Source organism: Hypanus sabinus, chromosome X1 (genome assembly GCF_030144855.1).
Source record: "Hypanus sabinus isolate sHypSab1 chromosome X1, sHypSab1.hap1, whole genome shotgun sequence".
Taxonomy (NCBI): domain Eukaryota; kingdom Metazoa; phylum Chordata; class Chondrichthyes; order Myliobatiformes; family Dasyatidae; genus Hypanus; species Hypanus sabinus.
Window position 1 is genome coordinate 49,794,969 of NC_082738.1, and position 23,898 is coordinate 49,818,866.

Below are 23,898 nucleotides of genomic sequence, written 5' to 3' on the forward strand. Positions count from 1 at the left end.
TGGTAGCAGATGGAGCATGTTCAACCTGGAGGTTGGTGACTACCAGTGTTCCACAGGGATCTGTTCTGGGACCCCTGCTCTTTGTGGCTTTTATAAATGATTTGGATGAGGAAGGGTGGGTTAGTAAATTTGCAGATGACATGAAGGTTGGTGGTGGTGTGGATAAGGTAAGAGGTTGTTCTAGGTTACAATGGGATATTGACAGGATGCAGAACTGGGCTGAGAAGTGACAGATGGCGTTCAATCCAGAAAAATGTGAAGTGATACGCTTTCAAAATGCTGGTGGAACGCAGCAGGCCAGGCAAAATCTATAGGAAGAAGTACAGTCGACGTCTCGGGCTGAGACCCTTCGTCAGGACTAACTGAAAGAAATGATAGTAAGAGATATGAAAGTGGGATACACAGCTGGAGAAGGGAGAGGATCATGGAACGGGAGGCCTAGGGAGAAAGAAAGGGGGAGGGGAGCACTAGAGGGAGATGGAGAACAGGCAAGGAGTGATTGTGAGAGGGGCAAAGAGAGAGAGACAGGGGGGAATAAATAAATAAGGGATGGGTAAGAAGGGAAGGAGGGGCATTAACTGAAGTTAGAGAAATCAATGTTCATGCCATCAGGTTGGAGGCTAAATCAGGCTGCCTGGCCTGCTGCGTTCCACCAGCATTTTGTGTGTGTTTGAATTTCCAGCATCTGCAGATTTCTTCGTGTTGAAGTGATACACTTTGGAAGGTTGAGCTTGAAGGCAGAGCTTGAAGGGTTAATGGAAGGATTCTTAGCAGTATGGAGGAACAAATGGCCATGGGTGATAGTAAATGCAGATTATATTAGAGACTTTAACAGATAGGCAATATTGATGAAAGAAAAATAGAGAACTATTGGAGGGAGGGGTTAAATTGATCTTGGAATAGGTTAAACAGTGAGCACAGCATCATGGGCCGAAGGGCCTATTCTGTGCTGTACTGTTCTATATTCGAACAACTCATGAATTGTTTAGGAAAAGTGACTAATGTGACAGAATTCAGTTAAAATATAATGAACAGACTAGGGATTCAAAGTTAAATGTTTTCAAAATTAGATTAAAAGATATTGCTATGAATAACAGGAGCATATATTTGATATTACATTATACAAAGCTATTCAAATGTAGAAATGATAAAAGAATAATTGTATTGGCATGAAAGATGTGGGTTACAATGTGTTGTCTTCTGAAGATCTTCCTATTATAATTGACCTTATAATAGGGAGATTTTAAAATATAATAAAAATGGATATAAACTAGCAAGGAACAGAAAATGAGGTTTTACGAGCGTTTATGGTAATACACAAATATGAAGCTGTGAAAATAAAGGTTGGTCTCTTAGAAGCTGGAACAGTGGAATTAATTAAGAATATAAAAGTATAGAAATGTTAAACTATTTTGCATCTGTATTCACAGAGCAAGATCTCAAAACATTCCAAAAATTGTAAAAAAAAAGACAAAAGAGACGAAGGGAGAACTGTAAAACAATTATTAACAAGGAAAACATACTCAGTAAACTAATGTGATTACAGGCTGCCAAATTTATTCTGTCCAGGGTTCTTAAAAAAATTGGCTGTAGAGATGGTGGATATATTGGTTACGACCTTTCAAAGTCCCCAAATGTCAGGAAGTGCCCTAATAGTTTTGAAAACTGCACATGAAGCCTCACTATTCAAGAAAGGAAGGGAAGTTGGCTTAATATATGCTGATGAAAAATTGCTGGAGTTCTTTATTAAGGAAGGAGTAACAAGACACATTATGAGATCACTTACTGATCCTGTCTCATTGCATATGACCAGATCTAAAATAGCCTATTCCCAATTTTGCTGATGACATAATATCTAAGGAAATGGTCTCAATGACATTTCATGAACTTGTGCTCAACATTACATTGATGTTCTCAGTCTACATTAAAAAAGCACGTCAGCACCTCTGCTTCTCCAGGAGACTGCGGAAGTTTGGCATGTCATCAAACACCTTGGCAAACTTCCATAGATGTGTGGTGGAAAGTGTGTTGACTGGCTGTATTACGGCCTGGTATGGGAACGCCAATGCTTTTGAGTGGAAAATCCTACAAAAGGTAGTGGGTTCTGCCCAGTACATCACGGGTAAAACCCTCCCAACCACTGAGCATATCTGCACGAAATGCTGCCGTAGCATCCATCATCAAAGGTCTTCACCACCCAGGCCATACTCTTTTCTTGCTGTTGCCATCAGGTAGAAGGTACAGGTGCCTCAGGACTTGCACCACTAGGTTCAAGAACAGTTACTACCCTTCAACCATCAGGCTCTTGAACAAATGGGGATAACTACACTTATTTAAGGGCTCTGTTATATTCATGGATGTTTTACTGTTATTTCATGCTCCTTATTTATTGCTATTTATTTATATTTGCATTTGCACAATTTGTTTATAGCTAACAATTACTGTTCTAGATTTGCTAAGTATGCTCGCAGAAAAAGAATCTCAGGGTTGTATGTGGTGACATGTACGTACTCTGATAGCTGCCACTTACGCGTGGGAGGAGGGAGCTAGGGTATTTTGGGGTTCTAACATCTAACTATTGTTCATTCTTTGGGGCACTCCTCTGTTTTCATGGATGGTTGCGAAGAAAAAGCATTTCAGGATGTATATTTTTAACATTTCTCTGACATTAAATTGTACCTTTGAACCTTTTGATAGTAAATCTTACTTTGAACTTTTGAAAAAAATAGAGCCAACATCGTTTTATGAAAGGGCAACAGATCTTGGAAAACTTTATCAGAGATTTTTTTTTCAAAGAGCAATAAAGGAGAACCCACAGATGCAGAATATTAAGATTTCCAAAATGCATTCATGAATTTGGAAATAACCTTTCAAATTATCTTTCAGAAGAACTGAAAAATTTAGAGCTAAACAGATTTTAAAATTTACTGTGGGAGAGAGAAGAGAATGAAAACATCTCTGAAAGGACGCAAGGCAAGACAAAGTAAATGACATAAAGGAGAACTCTTTCTCAGTGCAGTCCTAGTGCTTCACCTTTTGCTTTCAGGAGTTATGCTAACTTTAGTTTGTTGAATTAGGTGACCCAATTATGACTTGACTATTTCAAGGGAAACATTATACTCAAAGATTTAAAAGTATTAGGTTAATGGTAGCTGACAGTAACTCACTTCATCTGGGGCACCACTGCCAGGAAAGAAGTTTCCATCATCATATCGATGAAGAGAAATGTATAACACATCAGGATCATTGTAAAAGGCCTGCTGTGTGCCATTTCCATGGTGAATATCCTGCAAGTAATGCAAACAAACAGATCAATTTCAAAAGCATAAAAATGGAGGAACAACAATATTGATTAATTTCCTGAGCTCTCCAAAATTACCTTTTAATTATCAAAGCTAGTTCACACATTCTTTGTACCAGAAATTGTTGCCTTAAACATTCAGAATTCATGTTTTTCCAAATATACAATTAGACAAAACTTTCCATCCACTGATTAAATTGAAAAAAAATTTAAGACAGCTACCATTGTTGTCTTAATAAACACAATCACTTGTACTGCAGAGATGTTGCCTGAATTTTATTATTTATAACTCTTTAATCAAATGTAAAACATACCCAATCCACAATTAAAATTTTTCCAATGTTAAGTTTCTGCTTGAGTAGTTTAGCTGATATTGCCACTGAGTTGAAAAAGCAAAATCCCCTGGAAGAGAAAATCCAAAAGACAGAAAAGCAAATTTAATCTAAAGGTAATGATCATAGATATCAAAATAACTTGGGGGTTAAAGATTTTTTGTTCCTAACAACAAGAAAACAAATTAAAACATTGAATTGTTAAAAAAGAACACTATTTGTTTAAAAAGGTCCATTTACCTCTCGTATTTCTCAAGAAAAATAATTCAAACCTCCAATCCAAAATATCAGAAGGCAATATGCTATGTAATACAAAGTTAGATATTAAAATCTAACTATAAAATCACAGTGGCGTAGCAGTTATTATGATGTTATTACAACCTGGGGCATTGTAATTTGGACTTCAATTCTGATGCCATTTGTAAGGAGTTTGTATGTTCCTCCTTGTGAATGCGTGGGTTTTTTCTGGGTGCTCCAGGTTCCTCCCACATTCAAAGATGTACTAGTTAGCAGGTTAATTAGTCATTACATATTTTCTGTGAATAAGCTAGGGTTAAATAGGTGTGTTACTGGGTGGTGTGGCTCATTGGGCTGGAAGGGCCTGTTCCGCACTGTATCTCTAAATAAACAAACAAACAAAAATTGTCTTTTGAGTATGCACTGCTATCCAGGCACTCTGAATATATTAGTTTAGTTCTGTGGACATGTCACCCTATAGATTTAACTTTTGTTGTAGAACTTACATTGCAGTGGATTCTTCTGCATGATGTCCAGGTGGTCTGACAACAGCAAAACCATTCTGTGCAAAACAAAACTCATTATAAATCCTGAAACATATATGTTTCAACACACAGATGATAAACTTCAATTCTTTTTGAAATTAATTTGCACATTCAGATTATACAAATGGAAAAAAATATACTAATTGCATTGTATAAATACATTATATATTATGGAAATACAGTACAACGAATGCTCCACGAGCAAAAGGTATTTAAAACGATAGACAGATTATTTTTCCTGATGGTTCACTTGAAGATTCTGTAGAATATTATAAAACTGAATGACAATAAAAAACTATGCTTATTTGATGAGACATAATATGGGTGTGACATGGTATTTTCACAAGGACTCTGCAATAACAAAATAACAGATAATTTTCTAGGCTATCATCTCTCACATTGTGTGATGGATAGAAGCAGAAGCATACTAAAGACCTTATCTAACTGCCTGCAAAACAGTCAAGCTGCAGGTGAACAGGATGAAATAGTCACTTTTCAATGTGGCTATGTTTTAATTACCTAAGAATGCTATTTGATTTAACATTATACTGAAACAAAAAAATCACAGCACTGTTCCTGGCTTCCCAGGATGCCAATATACGCATTACACATCTTTAGGCAAAAAGAGCTTAAGTTAATTTTTATGAATAGAGTAAGAAATGGTGAAATCATCTAATCAGAGTTAATAAACATAGAAATGGAAAAACACCCAAAACATTTGAAATTTGGTTAAAGAATACTAAAATTTAAAGAATGTTATATAATACTTAATTTGCTTGAATTGAATAATACTGGATTTGTGGGATAGGACACTATTAATCTTAAACCAATGATTAACTTCAAGGAGATATTCTGATTAGATACTTGCAATAAAAGCACTCAATGACAAAAGGATAGAGAGGCAAAAGTAAATGGGTGCTGCCACAAGGTATTCTCTCAATTTTGTGAATTCTAGGTTACAAGATAGACTATAATGAAGTTGTCCTCTAATTAGTTCCTCAACCGAAGGCTGATAAGAAACATTTAGAAAAGATAACAAACTATTGTTAAATATCTAATGTAAATAAGTTAATAATGCTTCAGATTTAGTTGAGCATTTGTGGCTGTCCTCTTTTTTGGAAAAATATTACATACTTGCATCCAGTGATTCTCCCAGTTGAACTTAGGGAACTCTAACACCAAGGATATGACCATATCTAAAATAGCCTATTCCCAGATATTCTTTTTGCTTCCTGAGACATGGCAGTATCAGCATTGAGATCCTTCTGTTAGTTGCAGCTTATAAGCCTAAATTCTTATGCCTATGCTGAACTCTATGTTGAGTTCAATGGTGAGCACAATTTGTAGGATTGTGGCAAACCACTGATGGCAACGTAGATTTCTTGCATTTGAAAACTTGTGGAAAAATCATAGGGTTTCAAAGAAACCAAGAGTTTCAAACAGTGAAGCTACGCCATGTTTTCAAAAGTCATATAAGGGTTCTGTTCTTATTCACAATAGATAATACTAGTCCTTGTCATACCTTGAGTTCCCCTGCAGCCACCTTGAAAGAAAGTTCAATGACACAGCCAACTGCCATGCGAACAGCGCTAGAAGAATGCATCTCATTCCACACAGTGTCACTGTCCACCTAGAGATATCATAAAATAAATCTTATTTTCTAATTATAAATTAGACAGTCTAGAATCAGTTAGCCAAATAATTTGATCACAAACATGGGCAATGAGTTCATTATTATAAATAGCTACTATTTACATGCTTTTCTTCAATGGAAGGAAATGTTGGAATGCATATTTCAGATGTTACTGGACAGCAAGTGGTGTCATTTGGACGTTTTATTAAAAAGGGAAGGGTTTTGAAGGGGGGAGAGAGGAAAGGGAGCTGAGGAAGAAAATTTTAAAGCTGAGGTTTCCAACAACTCTAGCACAGCTGAGAATGGTTGGCTGAGGGAAGCTAAGAACACTAGAATTGAAGGAAAGCAAAGTTAGGGAAAAGATATAAATTTGATGCAAGTCACAGAGAGTGAGGACCAGGCCGTGAACGGATATGACATAATTTTTATAGTTTGTGGGCTTATAGGTCAGCAAACTCAAAGGGATGGGTGAATGGGTCTTCCTCATTATAAAATGAACAGTAGAGCTTTGAATTAGCACAGGTTTGCACAATATAATATATTGAAGTGTGCCCAGGAGAGAAGAAGCATGGTTAAGTATAACAACGACTATAGCACAGCTGTGACTACAGCAGCAAGTCTCTGAAGGCAAGGGTAAGATTTGGCAATGCTCTGAAGTTACTAATCTTTGTGCTGGGGTGTTTTTGGATTGAAAGGTCAGACAGTACCAAATCCAATACCACAGATGGATTCTTGAGGCCTCCAACATAATGTGTTAATAATAATAAAACAAATACATGTGCCAGCAATCACATTTTTGAGAAGCACTGCAATAAATGATATTGAAAATTTCTAGGTAGAGCATGTGTTTGGTTGTCTTGTTAGAAGTTTCAAAAAACATTCTCTGATGGTAGACTTAAGAATATTGCTTAAAAATACTAAAAGTCTTAGCACTGTTATCGAGTAGCTGAACTGGCTTGTTAACTTGCAGATGTTTCGTTACCCAGCTAGGCAACATCATCAATGCAACTTTGAATGAAATGTTGGTGATCTACATTGTGAAGAAAATAGAGTTGTTCTCGTGTGGAGCTTTGCTGGCTAGCAACGTTTTCCCATTGACAAGCAAGTTTGAGTGTGTTGCGCCCGTGGGTCTTTAAGATGTTGTAAAAGATTTGTAGTTCGGGTTGAGAATGTTAATGCAGATAACCAACATTTCATTTGAAGTTGCACTGATGATGTTGCCTAGCTGGGTAACAAAACATCTGCAAGCTAACAAGCCAGCTCAGTGAGCCACATCCTCAATCCAAGCAACATCTTAAAGTCTTAGCACTCCTAATGCCGAAGGAAATTCAGCATAATTATTAATTCATAGGGTATGACATCAGTAACAATGTCAGTATTTGCTCTTCATTTTCAAATGCTCTTTTCCTGAAAGGCTGTTAGGAAGCAATCTGATTAATGAGTCTGGAGCTTCATTTGATCAGATCAGATGAGGATGGCAGATTTCTTTTCCCAATGAACTTCCAGAATCAAAAGGGTTTTTGCATCAACTTACTAGATTCATGAATGCCACTACAGTTGCTGGAGATCTGAAATAAAAGTGAATGTTACGAATACCCAACAGGTCAAGGAGCATTCATCTCCTTTTTAGACTTTGCTCAAACACAACAACTGCTATTAACAAGCCTTGAACAGCTTCTCTCAGTTGTGTTATCTAGTCAAATCACTTGCGTCATTTTTTACTCTTGCTCTCGAGCCAATCATAGCTATTCCTTTTGCTTTCTCCTCCGATGCAACTTAAAATACGTTTGAATTTAATTTTTCTTAGTTCTGATGAAAGGTCGGCCAACAGAAATGTTAACTTATCTGATTGCCAGATACTGCCAAACTGCTGGTATTTCCAGCATTTTCCACTTTTAGTTAATTCCCACATTTGTCATTATTTTTGTCTTTCCATAGAGCTGTCACACTCTAATTTCCCTCAGGTTTATTTTTTTCCAATATAAGGACATATCATTTATAAACTTCAACAAATTCAGGTAAAAGTCATGTAACCTATTACACTCCAAAAAACTGAAAAGTTTTTGCTGAATAAGCCTGCTTGATGAAAACACAACGTAATCAATAACCATTTAAAAAGCAAAAAATACATTTAGTGCACAAAATATATTACTTTCATGAACTCTGTATTATAGGTGCTTTCATTTCTCAAGGAAACACCATGCAAAGTTTCTCCTGATCTCCACTAGATAAAGGAACTAATTCCAAACTATCTAGTTAACTTACATACTTTACTTTTAAGTCACTTAGTTACTTTTGCAGTTCTAGCAATATTTTTATATTTTAACTGATAGTTAGCAATTACAAGAAGATGACAATTCAAAGGAAACATTTTAATAAAGAAGAATATCAGTGTTGATCAAAAATACAACTTTATTGCAGTGGAAAAATAGAGCTCAGTGGTACTTTGTACCTGCAGCTTGGAATAAAATGCTTGGGATGTACAATTTTGGCTCATTTATAAACCAATTTTGTATGAGAATAGTTAGTATCAGGCAAAGCATCTACAGGATAATTTCTGCACAGCAGACACACATAAAGTAGTGATGGCGGCGGATTCTTCATGGAGAACAATCATATAATGTTGGCTTTCGACATCAACAGTCACCTGTGAATGACACTCCTCAAGTGTGAAAATAAATTGATGTCAAGACCTCCTCATTAAAATGTTTGCACAGCAGTAGAGAAAGAATAGAAACTAAACAATAAAAAATTTTAAATTGTGACTTTGCATTGTAACAAGATTACTGCCAAGTCTTGTTGATTCTCCATACCAGTTAAGGCTTTAAAAGAGATATCATTTTTGAGAAACAGTGTCACTTTTTGATCATTGTAATTTGTAGTAACTAAGTAGACACAGACATGAATGTAAACAAAAATCCTGTCCTAAATAGTTATATAGCACAGAAACAGGTCCTTTAATCCAGCTTGTCTGTGCCAACTAAGTTGCTTTCCTGAGCTAGTCCCATTTGCCTGCATATGGACAATAATCATTAAAACCTTTCCTATCTATGAACGCATCCAACTAAATTTCTTTGAATGTTGTAATTGTACCCGCCTCTACCACTTCCTCAGGCAGCTCATTCCATGCACCCACCTCTAGCTGTACAACAAACATGCCCCTTAGGTCCTCTTTAAATTTTCCCCCATCATATTCAACCATTATTTTGATCATTGACGAGATTGTTTCCTGGCAATAGGCTGACAGTTCTGGATGACTGGAAGCCAGATGCTCATTATTACAACACCAAGTACCAATTCCATGAGATAGCTTGTCTAAAATTTCAGAGTACTACAAAGTCATTGTAACTTTTGTATTTTCTTTAAACAGCTGGAATTAAGCTCTGAATGATCATGATCTAGGTAAGTGTGCCATTTTAACTTTATTTTCTCTAATCTTCTTAGTAAATAAAGGTACTTTTAGGTAGACTTTCATTGTCATTGGTGAGATCCAATGGATGGTTCTACAGTAGTTCACTGCTTGCCCAAACAACAAATTCAACTTTTAGTTCAGAAGAAGTGAATGTTTCTCAAGGAAACTGGCCTGTGCTTTGAACATAAATAAAAATGCATCAGGAAACCATGCCCATGTGAAATCTGGTGGACAGCTATTAAATTCAATGGCTCCTGAAATCTGAAGAATGATGCCTTATTAGTCTTTGTTAATTGCAAATCTGCTTCCTCAGAGCAGGTATAGTGAACATCAAATTAAACAGGAAGCCGATATGTTTCTAACAAGTTGTGGTTGTGCTTTACATATTTGCTGATTTGATCTTCTGCTGCACATTGAAGACATTAAAATCTACTCCTACATAAGTTAGCCATGCAACATTCCTATTATTTCACGAGCGTTAAGCTGCAGATTTCTTTTTCCTTTACGTCTGATCTTCCTATTTCCATTTCTTCCCTTTGCAAATGATTTCATCTTAACCTTTCCAGGTCTTTCTGTTCAATTTGTTTTTTTACCATTTTCTTTCATGGTAGTTAACAACAAATTTACTGCTTACTTAGCACACACTGTACATTTCTCGTCTTTGTCAAGCCACATCAACATTATTCCTTCTGTTAAAGTTTACAACAATATTTGGCATAAGTTTCACATAATCAATATGGATGGTGTATACTTTGATTCAGTGGTATTAAGTCTTAAAGTCACATTTAAATTTAGCAATTTCCCTGGGCCAGCAAATCAGTGAAGGGCTGAACTACTGGAGTTATTCTCTGTGAAAACTGTTTTAGGAACATAATAAACAGGAACAGGAAGAGGCACATCCCACCTTTTGAGAACACCTTGCCATTCATCAAGATGATGGCTATTCTACTTCAGCATGTACCATAATAAATGGTTTCCTTGATGCCTAGAAATTTATCAATCATAATAACTGAGCTTCCACAATCACCTGGGATAAAGAAATCCAGAAATTCATCACTCTAAGTCAAGAAATTTCTCCATCTCACTGCTTATCATTCTCCCTGCATCTAACTCTTGAAACCCTTAAGAAATTATGCAAATTTCAATGCAATCTTGTTATATTCTCTGAATTCTAAAGAATATAGTCTCAGCACTCAATCTCTCTTGAAAAGGCAACCCCACTATCCTTGAAACCAGATAAGTGATTCTTCTTCACAATACCTTTGGCATGTATTTCCTTTCTTAACTAAGGTGATCTAAACTAGACAATACTTCAGATGGAATCTCGCCAGGGCTGTAAACAATTATTGCAAGTTGTCCTTATTTCTGGAATCAAACCCTCTGCTTAAAAAGGCTGAAACCATTTGGTCCTTAGTTGCCTGCTGTACCTGCATATTGATCTTAGTAACTTGTGTACTTTGCATGTTGTTTGTTTGTCAGTCTTTGTTATTTATAGTTTTTCATAATTTCCACTGAATTTATTTACTTTCCTGTAAATCCCTTCATGAAATCAGCAAAGCTCATTTTGGCTCTTTTGGTTGAAGCAGTTTGAGACTTCTATTAAATTTGAAAAGTTATGGAGACCATTTATTCAACATTTTCATATGATGTAATATGACCCTGTGCCAAGTTCATTTGATTTCCCAGCTTTTAGCTTATGTATGTTGAGAGGACCGGAAGTGACGGCATTGATGAATATTTATTCTTGTGAGATATTATAAACAGCCCCCTTTTTTTTTCTCTCTTTTTTTTGCTTCTTTTTTCTTCTATATTAGTTATTAGTCATTAGATTAGTAGATTAGCTAGTTTTGCACTATATATATATTTTTTTCTTTTTTCTGTTTTTTTTATATCATATATTATAAAATATTTAGACTTACCATGTTCATACATATACTTTATGGCTTATGTCTTGGTAAACTCATTTATATTGTAACTATTATGTATGTTTTTTTCATCTATAATGGAATTTGTATGTTTGTAATCTCTTTATCAATATATCATTTGTATTCTGTCCATATTACTAATAATAATAAAAAGATTTAGAAAGAACTTTGTGTACTTTGGTCTCTTTGAACATCAATCCTATTCATCTCTCACAATTTACCAGATACTCTTCTGTTATGTGCATCAAAGTGGATAACCTCATATTTTTCCACCTTGTGTTTCATCTGTCATGTTTTTGTTCACTTAAGTAGTTCATCCAAATCCACTCAAATCCCAACCAGCTTAGTGTTATCAGTGAATCTATAAATATAACAATTTATCCCTTCAGACAAATCATGAATTGCTGGAGGCAAACACTAATCCCTGCTGATTCCAACTAGATCTTAGCCTGTCTAACCTGACAAGGATCCATTTAAACAACACACACAAAATGCTGGTGGAACACAGCAGGCCAGGCAGCATCTATAGGGAGGAGCACTGTCAACGTTTCGGGCCAAGACCCTTCGTCAGGACTAGGATCCATTTAATCCTTTTCTTAGCTTTCTGTTCAATAACCAATTCTCAATTAGTACATGGTCCTTAATTTCTGGTGGTCTAATCCTGTTGATTAATTTCTTCTGCAGGACTTTATTAAATGCCCTCCAGAAATCACCATATCTACTGGTTACCTCTCATTTGCTCTACTAGTCATATCCTCCAAGAACTCCAACAGATAAATGAAACCCTATTTTTCCTTCATAAATGAATGCTGACCCTGATCAATGCTTTTCTTTTTTCCATGGAGCTTTGTTATTTGCAGGTCAGTGAGACTAGGCAGAAAAATGGTTAGGTATAGCCAAGAAGGGCCAAAAGGCCTGTTTCAGTGCTGTAATGTTCTATGGTTCTATCTTTCACTACCCGTTCCAGCAATCACAGATGCTGGGCTACTGGGCTGGTAGTTTACTCTCTCTCCTTTCTTAAATAGTAAATAGCCATTTCCTTCCATTCCTCACTCTCATTATCTAGCAAGTTTTGTGCATCTTCTGTGAAGATAGAAACAAAATAATTGTTTAATTTCTTTTCTTTTCTTTTACCCCATTGCAAGCCATCCTGTCTATTAACTGCAGGAGTATCACATTTTCCCTTGTTATATTTTCCTTCTGTATACCTATAGAATCCTTTTTAGCATGTAGCATGTATTTTCGCTAGTCTACATTCAATTTGTATCTCGTCTCCCTTTATAAAGTCCTTGGCCTTTTTCTGATGAGTTCCACAATACCCTTAGTCTCCTGGTCTACTATCATTTGTGGCAACGTTGTAAGCCTCTTCTTTCAATTCAATGCTACATTTAATTTCTCTGGTCAGCCACAGATCAATCACTTTCCTTTTTGTGTTTTTGCACCTTAAAGAACTGCAATTCTTCTGTAACTTGTGTATATTTGTTTAAGTGTTAATGCTATCTATCAACAATTTTTTTCCATGTATTTTTGTAATAAATCAAAGCCAAACTCTCATTGTCAACACACACAAGATGCTGGAGGAACTCAGCAGGCCAGGCAGCATTTATGGAAAAAGAGTACTGTATAGTTGATGTTTCAGGCTGAGACCCTTCATCAGGACTAGAGAAAAAAAATCTCCTGATGAAGGGTCTCCGCTTGAAACGTTCCTCCAGCATTTTGTGTGTGTTGCTTGGATTTCCAGCATCTGCAGATTTTCTCTTGTTTGTGATCAAACTCTATCATTCAGTTGTTAAACTGACACCCCATATAGAAGTAAAAAAAAATCTATAGTACTATTCAAACAGGTTCCTTGGCAAACTTTTATTCTTCAAATAATACTAAAAGTCCATATCACTTGGGCATTTTTAATAATGTTATTTGTGACACTGCAAATGTGCTCAATGGCTCATACTCTATTTAAATTCATTATTCTTCTCAGAACATAGCTCTGTGTGAATTCTTTTTCTTTTGGGTAGGACATTCCACTTGAACTGTGTTACCACGTCCATAGCTTTAGCAAATGATGTCTTGAGTTAGCAGGCGAATTACAGAATATCCAAGACTTGAAAATGTAGAGAGAATGATATGCAATTACCGTTGCCAGTGATAACTGTAACAGTTTTTGAAAAGATATTGTTAACTATCACACGTAAAGTGCAGGTACTACCACAACAACACTTGGTTCATGTGTTTGTATCCAATGACAACAAAAATCAGTGATATATTTCCAAATTGGAATGATATGACTTGGAGGAAAACCTGTAAGTGGTGTTCTCTTCAAGCACTCCCTGTCAGTTTTGGTGGTAAAAGTCGCAGATTTGGATGATAGATTGAAAATATATTAACAGGTTGCTGCAGGGTAAACATCATACGTCATGAGGAGAATGAATATTTAAGGTGGTGGATAACTTGCTAATCATGCAAATTGTTTTTTTCAAGAATGGCATTCATATTCATTTGCTTTACGACGGGGCCTGTTAACCCACCGAGTTTATAACTGGCTTTCAGAGCAATCCCATCAATCCCATTCTATCACGTATTCCCCTTCAATCTATCCTTTCTTCCCTTGATTCATCCACCAGTCACCCACACGAATGATGATTTACATTAGCAAATTACCTACTAACTAGCATTCTTTTGGATATGCTAACAGAGGAAATGGAAGCGTTCAAGGGAAACTAACATACTCACTGGGAAAACACATTCCATACAGACAGCATTGGAATTCAGGTCATAAAGCTGGGAAGGAATCTTACTTGAACTGCAGTACTTGAAGAAAGTGTTCATGTCTAATTGCTATAAGGGCTGCTGAGATTTAGCAGTTGATTCATAGCACTGGGTACCCAGTTTATGACCTATTTTACAGTATTTATATTACTTCTCCTGTTGAGATTCTGGTCATTGATAATATTGACATGGGGGTACGAGTTTTTACTGAACAACGAGAACTGGTTGGACTACTGATGGAGCAGATACTGTCACAAGTATAACAAGAATGATACTTGCCAGTTTCAGTTCAAACCTATGTACTTTTGCATTCAGGCACAACTTACTCTGTTTGCTGGGCTGCATAGTCCCTCAGCACCCTTGTTATATCTTCCTTGGGAAATGGAACTGAATAAACTAGCATCAGCCCATTTCAGATATTTAAATGGGGGAAAGAATAATTGAAAAAGGATATAGATCAATCAATTTTAAATGAAAACATTGAAGGGAACAATAAAGAATATAGAAAATAAGAAGAGTGGCTGCTGGATGAAAAAATAAAGAATAAAGAATATAGAAAATAAGAAGAGTGGCTGCTGGATGAAAAAATATGATAGAGCTTTTACAAAATGCTTCATCATTTCAATACAGTCAACTCAAAGACCTCTTCAGGAGTCCAACCAGGATCCTTTTAAAATTTATAACAAATAAATGTGGTTGACAGTAAGGGATTAAAGAGGTTTCAGAACACCTTCCAGATGAAGCAATAATTTATTTCTTCCAATTTGGAGCTCACAATCGGGGGACAGGATGACTCTAAGGTTATCAAGAGCTGTGTTCTCCCTGCCATCAGGAAGGCAAAGCGAGAACACACACAGAAAATTCAGATATCTTTGTGACACCAAGGACACGCGGCGTATGTGGCAAGGCATACAAACCATAACCAATTAAAAGTCCACCCTGTGCTTCAATGACAGCGACAGCTCTCTTCATGATAGGCCAAATGCCTTCAATGAACAATTTGACACACTGATTGATGTAACATTGAGGAAAGGCTCCTCTCGCCCTAGGAACAGGCATCCTCTCAGGCCGCAGCCAAGGTGAGGAGGATCCCATGCAAGCTTGCGGGGCCAGACAACATGCCTGGTCAGGTGCTGAGGGACTTTACAACCTAGCTAACAGAGGTCTTAATGAGGTCTTTAATATACAACTGAAACAATCTACTGGCCCTGCAGGTTTCAAGGTAGCCACCATCATTCTGGTGCCCAAGAGAGCAACAGTAACTGGCCTAAAAGATTACCGCCTAGTGGCACTGACTTCAACAATCATGAAATTCTTTGGGCGGCTGATAATGGATCATACAAAATCCCACTTTAAAGCTACAACATACCCTTTTCAGTTCACCTACCGCTCAAACCATTGCACTGATGATGCTACAACCACAGCCCTCCACCTCGTCCTGTTCCACCTAGAAAATGATGCATATGCAGGATGTTGTTCATTGACTTCAGCTCAGTGTTTAGCATGATTTTTTCTCAGAGGCTGGTAGGTAAACTGTCCTTGATGGTACTCAAAATCCCTCTCTGTAACTGAATCGTGAACTTCTTGACGGAAAGACCCTACACAGTCCAAGTTGGCAGCAACATCTCAAGCTCCATCACAATGAGCACTGGTGCCCCCAGGGACGTGTGCCCAGCACTGCTGACTCACGACTGCACTGCCAGATCAAGTTCATTGATGATACAACAGTGGTTGGCCTCATCAGCAAGAATGATGGGTCAGCATCCAGAGCGGAGGTAAAGAGGCTTGCCAAAAGGTGCAAGAACAACTTGAGTCTCAACATGGACAAGACAAAAGATGATTGTGGACTTCAGGAAGGCTCAAGTCAACCACTCTGTATTGCACATTTATGGCTTTGCTGTGGAGAGAGTGAAGACCACTAAGATCCTTGGTGTGCACATAACAGATGATTTAACCTGGATCCACAACACCTCCTCACTAGTCAAGAAGGCATAGCAATGTCTACACTTTCTGAGAAGATTGAGGCGTGCAAAACTCCCTGTCCCCATTCTAATAACTTTCTACAGGAGGACCATTGAGTGCCCTATCTGGCTACACCACCGTGAGGTATGGAAGCTGCAAGGCATCTGCAAGACCTTACAAAGTACTGCAAAAGATGCTGAGAGGATTATCGGGGTTTCCCTCCGCCCCCCCCCCCTTTGTAATTTACCTGGAATGTTGAAGACAAAGATCTAGAAGCATTGTTGAGGATCCCTATCACCCATCCCACAATCTCTTTGACCCATTACTGTCAGGAAGGAGGTACAGAAGCATTAGGATTAGGACCGCCAGACTGGGCGACACTTTCTTCCCCAAGGCTGAGACTAATGAATACCCTGCCACCACCAAGGTCTTGTCACTAGGACAGTGAGCTGTTTACTATTTACTATACTGTTTACTTGTGCTGTGCATAAACATGCATTTTCAATTATATTTTATTGACTTACTTATGGTAATGTTTTGGTTGATGTGCTGTTTGTGATGTGTTTTGTGGGTGCACCGTGGTCTGGAGGAACATTCTTTCGCTTAGTTGTATATAAGTACAGTCAGACGACTGTGAACAATGCATCCTCTTCTGCACTGGAGAAACTAAAAGCAGATTTTACGGCTGCTTGTTACCTTCTAACTAATTCTCAGGACTGAACAAGCTTCAATCCCCTTCTCAGCCAGCAGCATCAGCACTTGTGTCATTCATTGTCTTAGGAATTGTACCCTATCACAGACATTTCATTTGTTCTCTCTTTGATTTTTAACGTTTTCCAGCTCTGACAATTGCTCATCAACTTGAAACTAACTTTTTCTCCCTTCACATCTGCTGCCTGACCTACTGAGTACTGTTAGTTCATTGTCCATTAATAACATTCTCTATTATAAACTGGTCTACAAACTTGGTCTGCCTCTTTGTGAGATAGAACATTTCCCTGCTATGATCTGTTGATTTTGTACGTTATGACCAATAGCAAAGTAATGAAGCCAGTAAGCTGGAAGTGAACACTGGTTAATGTCTTATATCTTTGTGCATCATACATTTGTTTGCCACTGTAGCTTGAAATTTAACATGATCTGTCTCATTTGTAGAGTTGTGACAGGAACATGGTTATGGTGCAGAGTAAGAAGATATTTCAGAAAGAGAAGACACTTTTGAATCTACTGCATGCAGTTTGCCTGGTCTATTATATCGCCTAGCAAAGTTGGAGACATCATTCAACATGCTTCAAGGAAATTTTGAAAACTATGCCAAAAAATCTATATCCAGATTTATATTACTTTAACTGCTTTAAAAATTATTTGTGGTTTGGCAGATACATAAATGCCAAGGCCTTGGGGCTTTGAATCCATCATGCAATGGGTTCATTGTTTGCAACCCAGATGTCTTACAGATTCATCACATTTTTTTAGCTGATGAAACACTGCAAGTGATGTGGTTTAAAATGAATGTTTTAAAAAAATTGAAGCACCATCCTAAGCTTTTACGTTTGCTGTAGTGAAAATTGCTCAAGATTATTCATAGAACTTTGATTATTTTCAACAAAAAGTAACCTCCAAGACCATACCATTTAAATCTTTGTCAAAGCAACAGTATATACGGTAATACAAACAGAAAAATACAGGAAACGTTCAACCAACAAAGCTCTTATGAAGTCTTCGACCTGAAATGTTAACAGTTTCTTTTAACACAGATGCTTCCTGATCTGCTGATACTTTCCAGCATTTTTGCTTTACAATAAATTTCCAGTATTGCAATTTTTAAAATTTTCATTAATAGAATCTGCTTTGCACTGACTTTGATTAAATTATGCTCTTCATTGAAAGGTTGGTACACACAATTTGAAATGAAATGGTAAATATTATGTATTTCAAGATCTAAGCTGATTTAATGACTCCTTAATTTTATTATTATGTATAGCTAGGACGATAAACATTAATTTTTTAGAACAAAAATGTAACAATCATGAGAACTAAATGACTTAAAAAACATATCTTGTCACAAAGTCAAAATATATTAATAACTATGTTAAATAAGTGCATTTGATCCAACAGAGATAGTATCAATTAAAATGGAAATGTTGCAACTCAATGAACAAATACCATAAACAATTTTATCAGATGCTGAAGAACTATGAATGCTGAAAATTTATAATATTTTTGATATTCACAGAAACTGAATGGAAAAAAGACTAATTAATATTTCAGGTGAAGACTGAGGCCTGCTGTGTACATCTAGCTACATCAACTTATTTTAACACAGATAAATGCAGTTGTTAGAAAAGGCACACAACATATTCGCTGCATAAATAATAAAACAAAAAGAGCATTAATATTAATTTCAATGGGCCTATTTAGGATTTTAGACTATTTGAATTAATTCTGCTAACTTGTTTCCATTTTTTGTTGCAATTTGAAAAAAGTTTAACTCAATTGATTTACCTTTTATCTACAGAGATCGTGCTTAATACAACATAACAAGCCCTTTTACCTCATGTTTAATGCTGATTCCTTGAAAAGTGCAAGTTAATATTCAACATTTTTAAAGGTCACTTAGGTTACAAGGACATGGGGAAGCACAAATGCCTTCATTATCAGTGGTTACAGAACTAGGAATTGTGATATGCCCCAGCTGCTCAAAAAAAATTCACCACCTGCTCTCATGGCTGCACATGACCCTGATCAGGAGTCTAAGCAGGTGCTACACCTTGCCCAAGGGTGACCTGCAGGCTAGCGGAGGAAAGGAGTGTCTTGTACGTCCTTTGGTAGAGATGTATCTCCAACTGCCACACAACCTATCTATGTCTCTCATAATTCTTAACATTTATACAAGGTCATCCCTCATTCTCCTACATTCCAAGGAATAAAGACCTAGCCTGGCCAAACTCTCCCTATAACTCAGATCCTCTAGTCCAGGCAAAATTCTTGTAAATCTGTTCTGCACTCTTTTTAGCTTAACTACTTTCAGTAACTTTAAAAGAGGCTTTCATCTTTGGGATTGATGATTATGGCTTTGATATCGAAGGAGTCATGTGAAATATTGTTGAGCATGCAAAAGGCCATCACTTTAAGAGAATTTTGCTATTTAGTGCGAGGAACTTACTTGTTTTCAAGAGTGCTTCGTATCTATCAGACTTGAAAGGAGGAAATGCATGAAATTAAACAATAATCTGGCAAAAGTTGACTTTGATAGGTTTGACTGAAACTGCATCTTTTAAGTGGACAGGGTATATCATGTCTATCATTAGGAGGAAGGCGCAATCTAATTTTTAGAGCCCAGCAGATAACATACTTTGGGTTTCAAATTTTGGTTAATGAGCTTGATTTGCTAGCCCCTGCCAGCTTTGAACTTGCTGTAGATGCTGGAAGTGCAAATTCTTATCTTGAATGAGATAGCCTGGCATGATAATTACATATTGATGTGCAGTTTGAATCATTCTAAGAGTCTAAAATAATCAGTAATTTGTCTTTTAACACTGAAGAACTATTCAAATATTTTGATGCCAATGAAGACAATTGAGACAATGCAGAATTGGTCTATTTGTAAATGCACATGAAAAGGGACATTGATTAGTAAATTTTAAATGAAAACATTGAAAGGAATTATGACTCAATTTTATGTAATGTTTTGAATATGGCATAGAAGGGGTAATTTCACTTGCCCCATCATTGAAATAATCCCACAACTTATGGACTTACTTTCCAGAACTCTTCATCTCATGTTCTCGATATTTATTGCTTATTTATATTTCTTTCTTTTTGTATTTGCAGTTTGTTGTCCTTTGCACACTAGTTGAATGCCCAAGTTGGTGTGGTCTTTCACTTTATTATGGTTATATTATATCATGAATTTACTGACTATGCCTGCATGAAAATTAATCTCAGGGTTGTATATGGTGCCATACATGTACTTTGTTAATAAGTTTACTTTGAATTTTGAAATACTTCTGTAAGCTTCAAAAAATGATCATATTCTCTATATATTATGCATAAGCAATTCTTCAACCACAGTAACTAAAGAAAATCCTGCAGACACTAATTTAAAACATAGCAAGTGAATTGCAGCAGACATGGGATGCAATGTAATCGATATTCTGGGTTACTGAATTGGAAAGAGTTAAATGAAAAGCTGTAATTTAAGATCTAGTCTAACTTTCCACATTCCATTCTGCAAAAATGTTTGCAAGGCTCCAATTGCTATTATGCAAAACAGCAGCTTCCAAAGTTATAAGTGAAGAATAAAAAGCAGAATTGAAGGGACAATTCATAGTGTTATTTGATTCCCTCTTAAACCACATCAAATATAAAGAAAACAAGGAATTGTGCTTAGTTTTACTTACCCCAAGTCCACCACAGGGTAGCAGGGCATACATTTTCTGTGTAATAGGACCTAGACAAACATTCCAACACAATACTCTTCAGTCAATGATGAAAGTTGACAAAGGAGTTCACTTTCATTTCTCGACAAGCAATATAAGATCCTTAAATAATATTTAGAATACAAGGCCTGTCAGTATATGATATTACTTTTCAGGTATTTTCAAGTGTCTAATTTATAAACCTTCAAGCATTTATATCCCAACAATGTAACAAGCTCATTCTGCACAAGAAATCATATAGGAGCAGCCTTCTTTAAAACCAGCAAGTAAATCGAATATGAAAAACTTGATACAAAGAGAACTCCTAACATGGACTATGAAAATGGAGTGCAACTGCTAATTTTTTTGTCAAATTTGTTTTTCAGTTGGCCTTTAAGTGATGAAGTGCAAATTATGGACTGGTATACATACCTAGCAACTTCTTACTGTCCAGTTTCTGTCTGTTCAGAGGGCTGGTGCCGTACAACAATGTGTGATGTTCTGAATGCACAGTTTGAATTTCATCCAAAGTTGCTTTTCTACCTCGGATCCGCTGCAAAAATAAGTACAAAATATTAACTCTTTGAGGTGTGAAACAGCATTTCCTTACCATAATAAAATATGGAGCTTTTAGCAATTTATTCCAATGGATACTTTAAATTAAAGGTCAAGGTAATCTCTAACATTTAGAATATTTGCCATGCAACCTTTTAACTTCTGAGGGCTTTGGAGATCAGAAAGTGAAAAATCTCTGAATCAGAGGATTTATCATTTAATTTGTACACGAGAAATTTGCTGGCCGGGAAATGGCAATGATGATAAATACAAGGAAGAAGTTTCCAAATTAATTCCTGTGAATAATGGTTTCAAGCACGCTCCATAAATATGTATAAATCAGAGAAATCAGCGCATAAGTATTAGTTATGACATTTATTAGCTAGTGTATATAGATGCCTCAGAACTAAACACGTCACTTTTATGTTGATTTTGAAAGTTCATTATGCTTTCAGGTTCAAACTTCTAAGTTGATTGTTTTACATCCCTGTTTTCCTGTTAATAGTTAAACATCAGAAATTTAAAACCACGACATGCCCTGCAAGCTATCAGTACTACATCTTTTCTTCACTAACAGATAAAACAATTGCATGTATCTATTGATAAACATTCATTCTGAGATTCACTGCTGTGAGCAGAATGTTAGCAATATTTTTAAATTGTGGCACAATGACCTTTGCTGTTGGTTAAGGCTTCTGAATAGCACTTATTACAAAACAGAACATAAAAATTTCTTAAGGGTAGAACAATAATTTTTTTGTTAAACTACAAAATATATATTAATTCAAGTAACGCTTAAAATTGATTTAAACTATTTCAAAGTTGTGCTGTCAATTTTATTTACATATTTGCTCAACTTTTTTTTTACAAAGTATACAATTTTCTGTCTTTCCAATGTTCTGTCTTTAATAGTGTTTTAGTGAAATTCTTGTGTGCACATGATGAATTTTCATAATGAAGATATAACATTGATAGAAGTACATCTAATAGGTACAATTACAACTATTCCTATATCATTTATGTACAGCTTAGTTACTCTGCTCAGAACAAGAAAGAATAATATAACTAGAATGCAGATGTATAGAAGATGTATATGTATTAACTAAATTTGCAAAATGATTTCAACAGGGATCTTACGTTTCAATCTAACAGAATTTATGTAGTCCAAATAACAGACAAAATACTCAAAAGTGCAAGCAACAAGTTTTAATTATCTGCAGATCTTCATGTAATTTATTTAATATAATAAATATTGCATAAATAAATAAAACAAATGAACATCCCCTAAGGGACAGCTTACTACCTCAGCCAGTAGGTTTCCTAATAGATCACAATAGCAAGATGTCTAAACTTCACTGTCCAAGAAGGTTTCTTCCATTTCTCATCATTTAAGCTTTGTATGTTATTATCTGTATGTTTATGGGGCATCTTTGCATTATGTCTCTTTATATATTGTGAAATAAACTAAAACCATTCATTAGATCTTAAACATCAACTCAAAGACATTTTAAACTCCAGGCTCGAGGTTATAAAGGACAACATGCTCAACTTGTGCTATCCCAATTCTGCCTTTATTTTGAATCAATAGATAGCAGGGGAGGGGGGTACTATGTAATGAAGATAAGCCACTTGGCAGGATTATGCTTGATCTGACCCACATCTTGCTTTTGCTCCATGCATTATCTCAGAGCCCTACAAAACAAATCAAGTTCCAGGTCTTCCAACTGCAATCACTCTGTGAAACAGAGACCCATGAGTAGTAACTGGGCCCTGAACACCATGGTGACCTTTTGATAGCTCATGCTGTCAAGGACCTTTTCAATGGTTCCTAAAAAATTAGAGACATTCAAAAAGAGTTGATTCAGATAATTAAAATATTTTAAAAACTTATTTAAAATGTATTTTGCTGCTGTAAATTAGGTAAAACATTACTATTAACTGAAATCATGAAAACCAACCATTTACTTTGTAAGTGATTGTAAGTGACAGATACATCAGGGACATTTAAGAAACTCTTAAATAGGCACATCAATGAAAAAAAAATGGAGGACGATGTGGGTAGAAAGGATTAGACTGATCTTGGAGAAGGTGAAAAGGTTGGCACAACATTGTGAGCTGAAGGGCCTGTATACTTTTTCCATCCAGGTTGGGAATCCTGAGCCATGTATGACAGCCGAGTAATGCTGAAGAATTAGATACAAACTATATCCAGCCCTTAGACATGGTGCTGTATTCAGTAGGGGATTGGGGACAGGCACAGATATTGCGAAAGTGATGACCAGTGCAACACAAAAAGTCTTCACAAAGTTGCTAGTTGAAGTGGAGCACAACCATTGATGACAGATTTTTACAGCACATTAACCCAAGGTATATCAGATGATTTTGAACTTTTATTTTTGCTTGCCACTTCTTTCCCAAATTTGTATTTTTATGTGGGTGCTGCAGTTTTGTCTTGATACTTGGATTACATATCATTCCAGACCTGTCAACAGAGTTCATAATGGAAATTTGCAAGTTTTCTTGGCACTTCTCCAAGTTTTACTAATTTTAAACTTAATGATATTAAATGGTTAATTAGAAGCTCAGAATTTCTTGTCATATTCTGCAAACAGCCTTGAAAGAGTTGGCTGGACAATTCATAGAACTGACAAGTAGACTGAGGGGTAATAGGTTCATATTCAATATGGTAATTGACAATCCTAATCTTAATCCTGAAAGAGGCGTACAAGTTCTACTGCACAACTGCTCATTCTTGCTGCCCAATACAATGTAAAGAAAGGTTTTCAAAAGATCCTCGTCTTCTTTTTAG

General features: G+C 36.2%; 1 protein-coding gene across 14 annotated transcripts in view; it reads right to left on the minus strand.

Annotated features, from left to right (window-relative positions):
* hdac5 (histone deacetylase 5) overlaps positions 1–23,898 on the minus strand; it is a 334,015-nt gene that overhangs the window by 22,917 nt on the left and 287,200 nt on the right. For 13 of the 14 annotated variants that reach the window (XM_059956583.1, XM_059956578.1, XM_059956582.1 and 10 more), the window contains 6 exons: positions 20,967–21,087; positions 20,517–20,566; positions 5,938–6,045; positions 4,377–4,432; positions 3,616–3,703; positions 3,168–3,287 (listed from right to left, as the gene is read on the minus strand). In XM_059956583.1, the coding sequence (XP_059812566.1) occupies positions 3,168–3,287; positions 3,616–3,703; positions 4,377–4,432; positions 5,938–6,045; positions 20,517–20,566; positions 20,967–21,087 (543 nt within the window). Of the gene's footprint in view, positions 1–3,167; positions 3,288–3,615; positions 3,704–4,376; positions 4,433–5,937; positions 6,046–20,516; positions 20,567–20,966; positions 21,088–23,898 lie in introns of those variants that run through there. The other variant, XR_009509038.1, reaches the window with a different exon arrangement.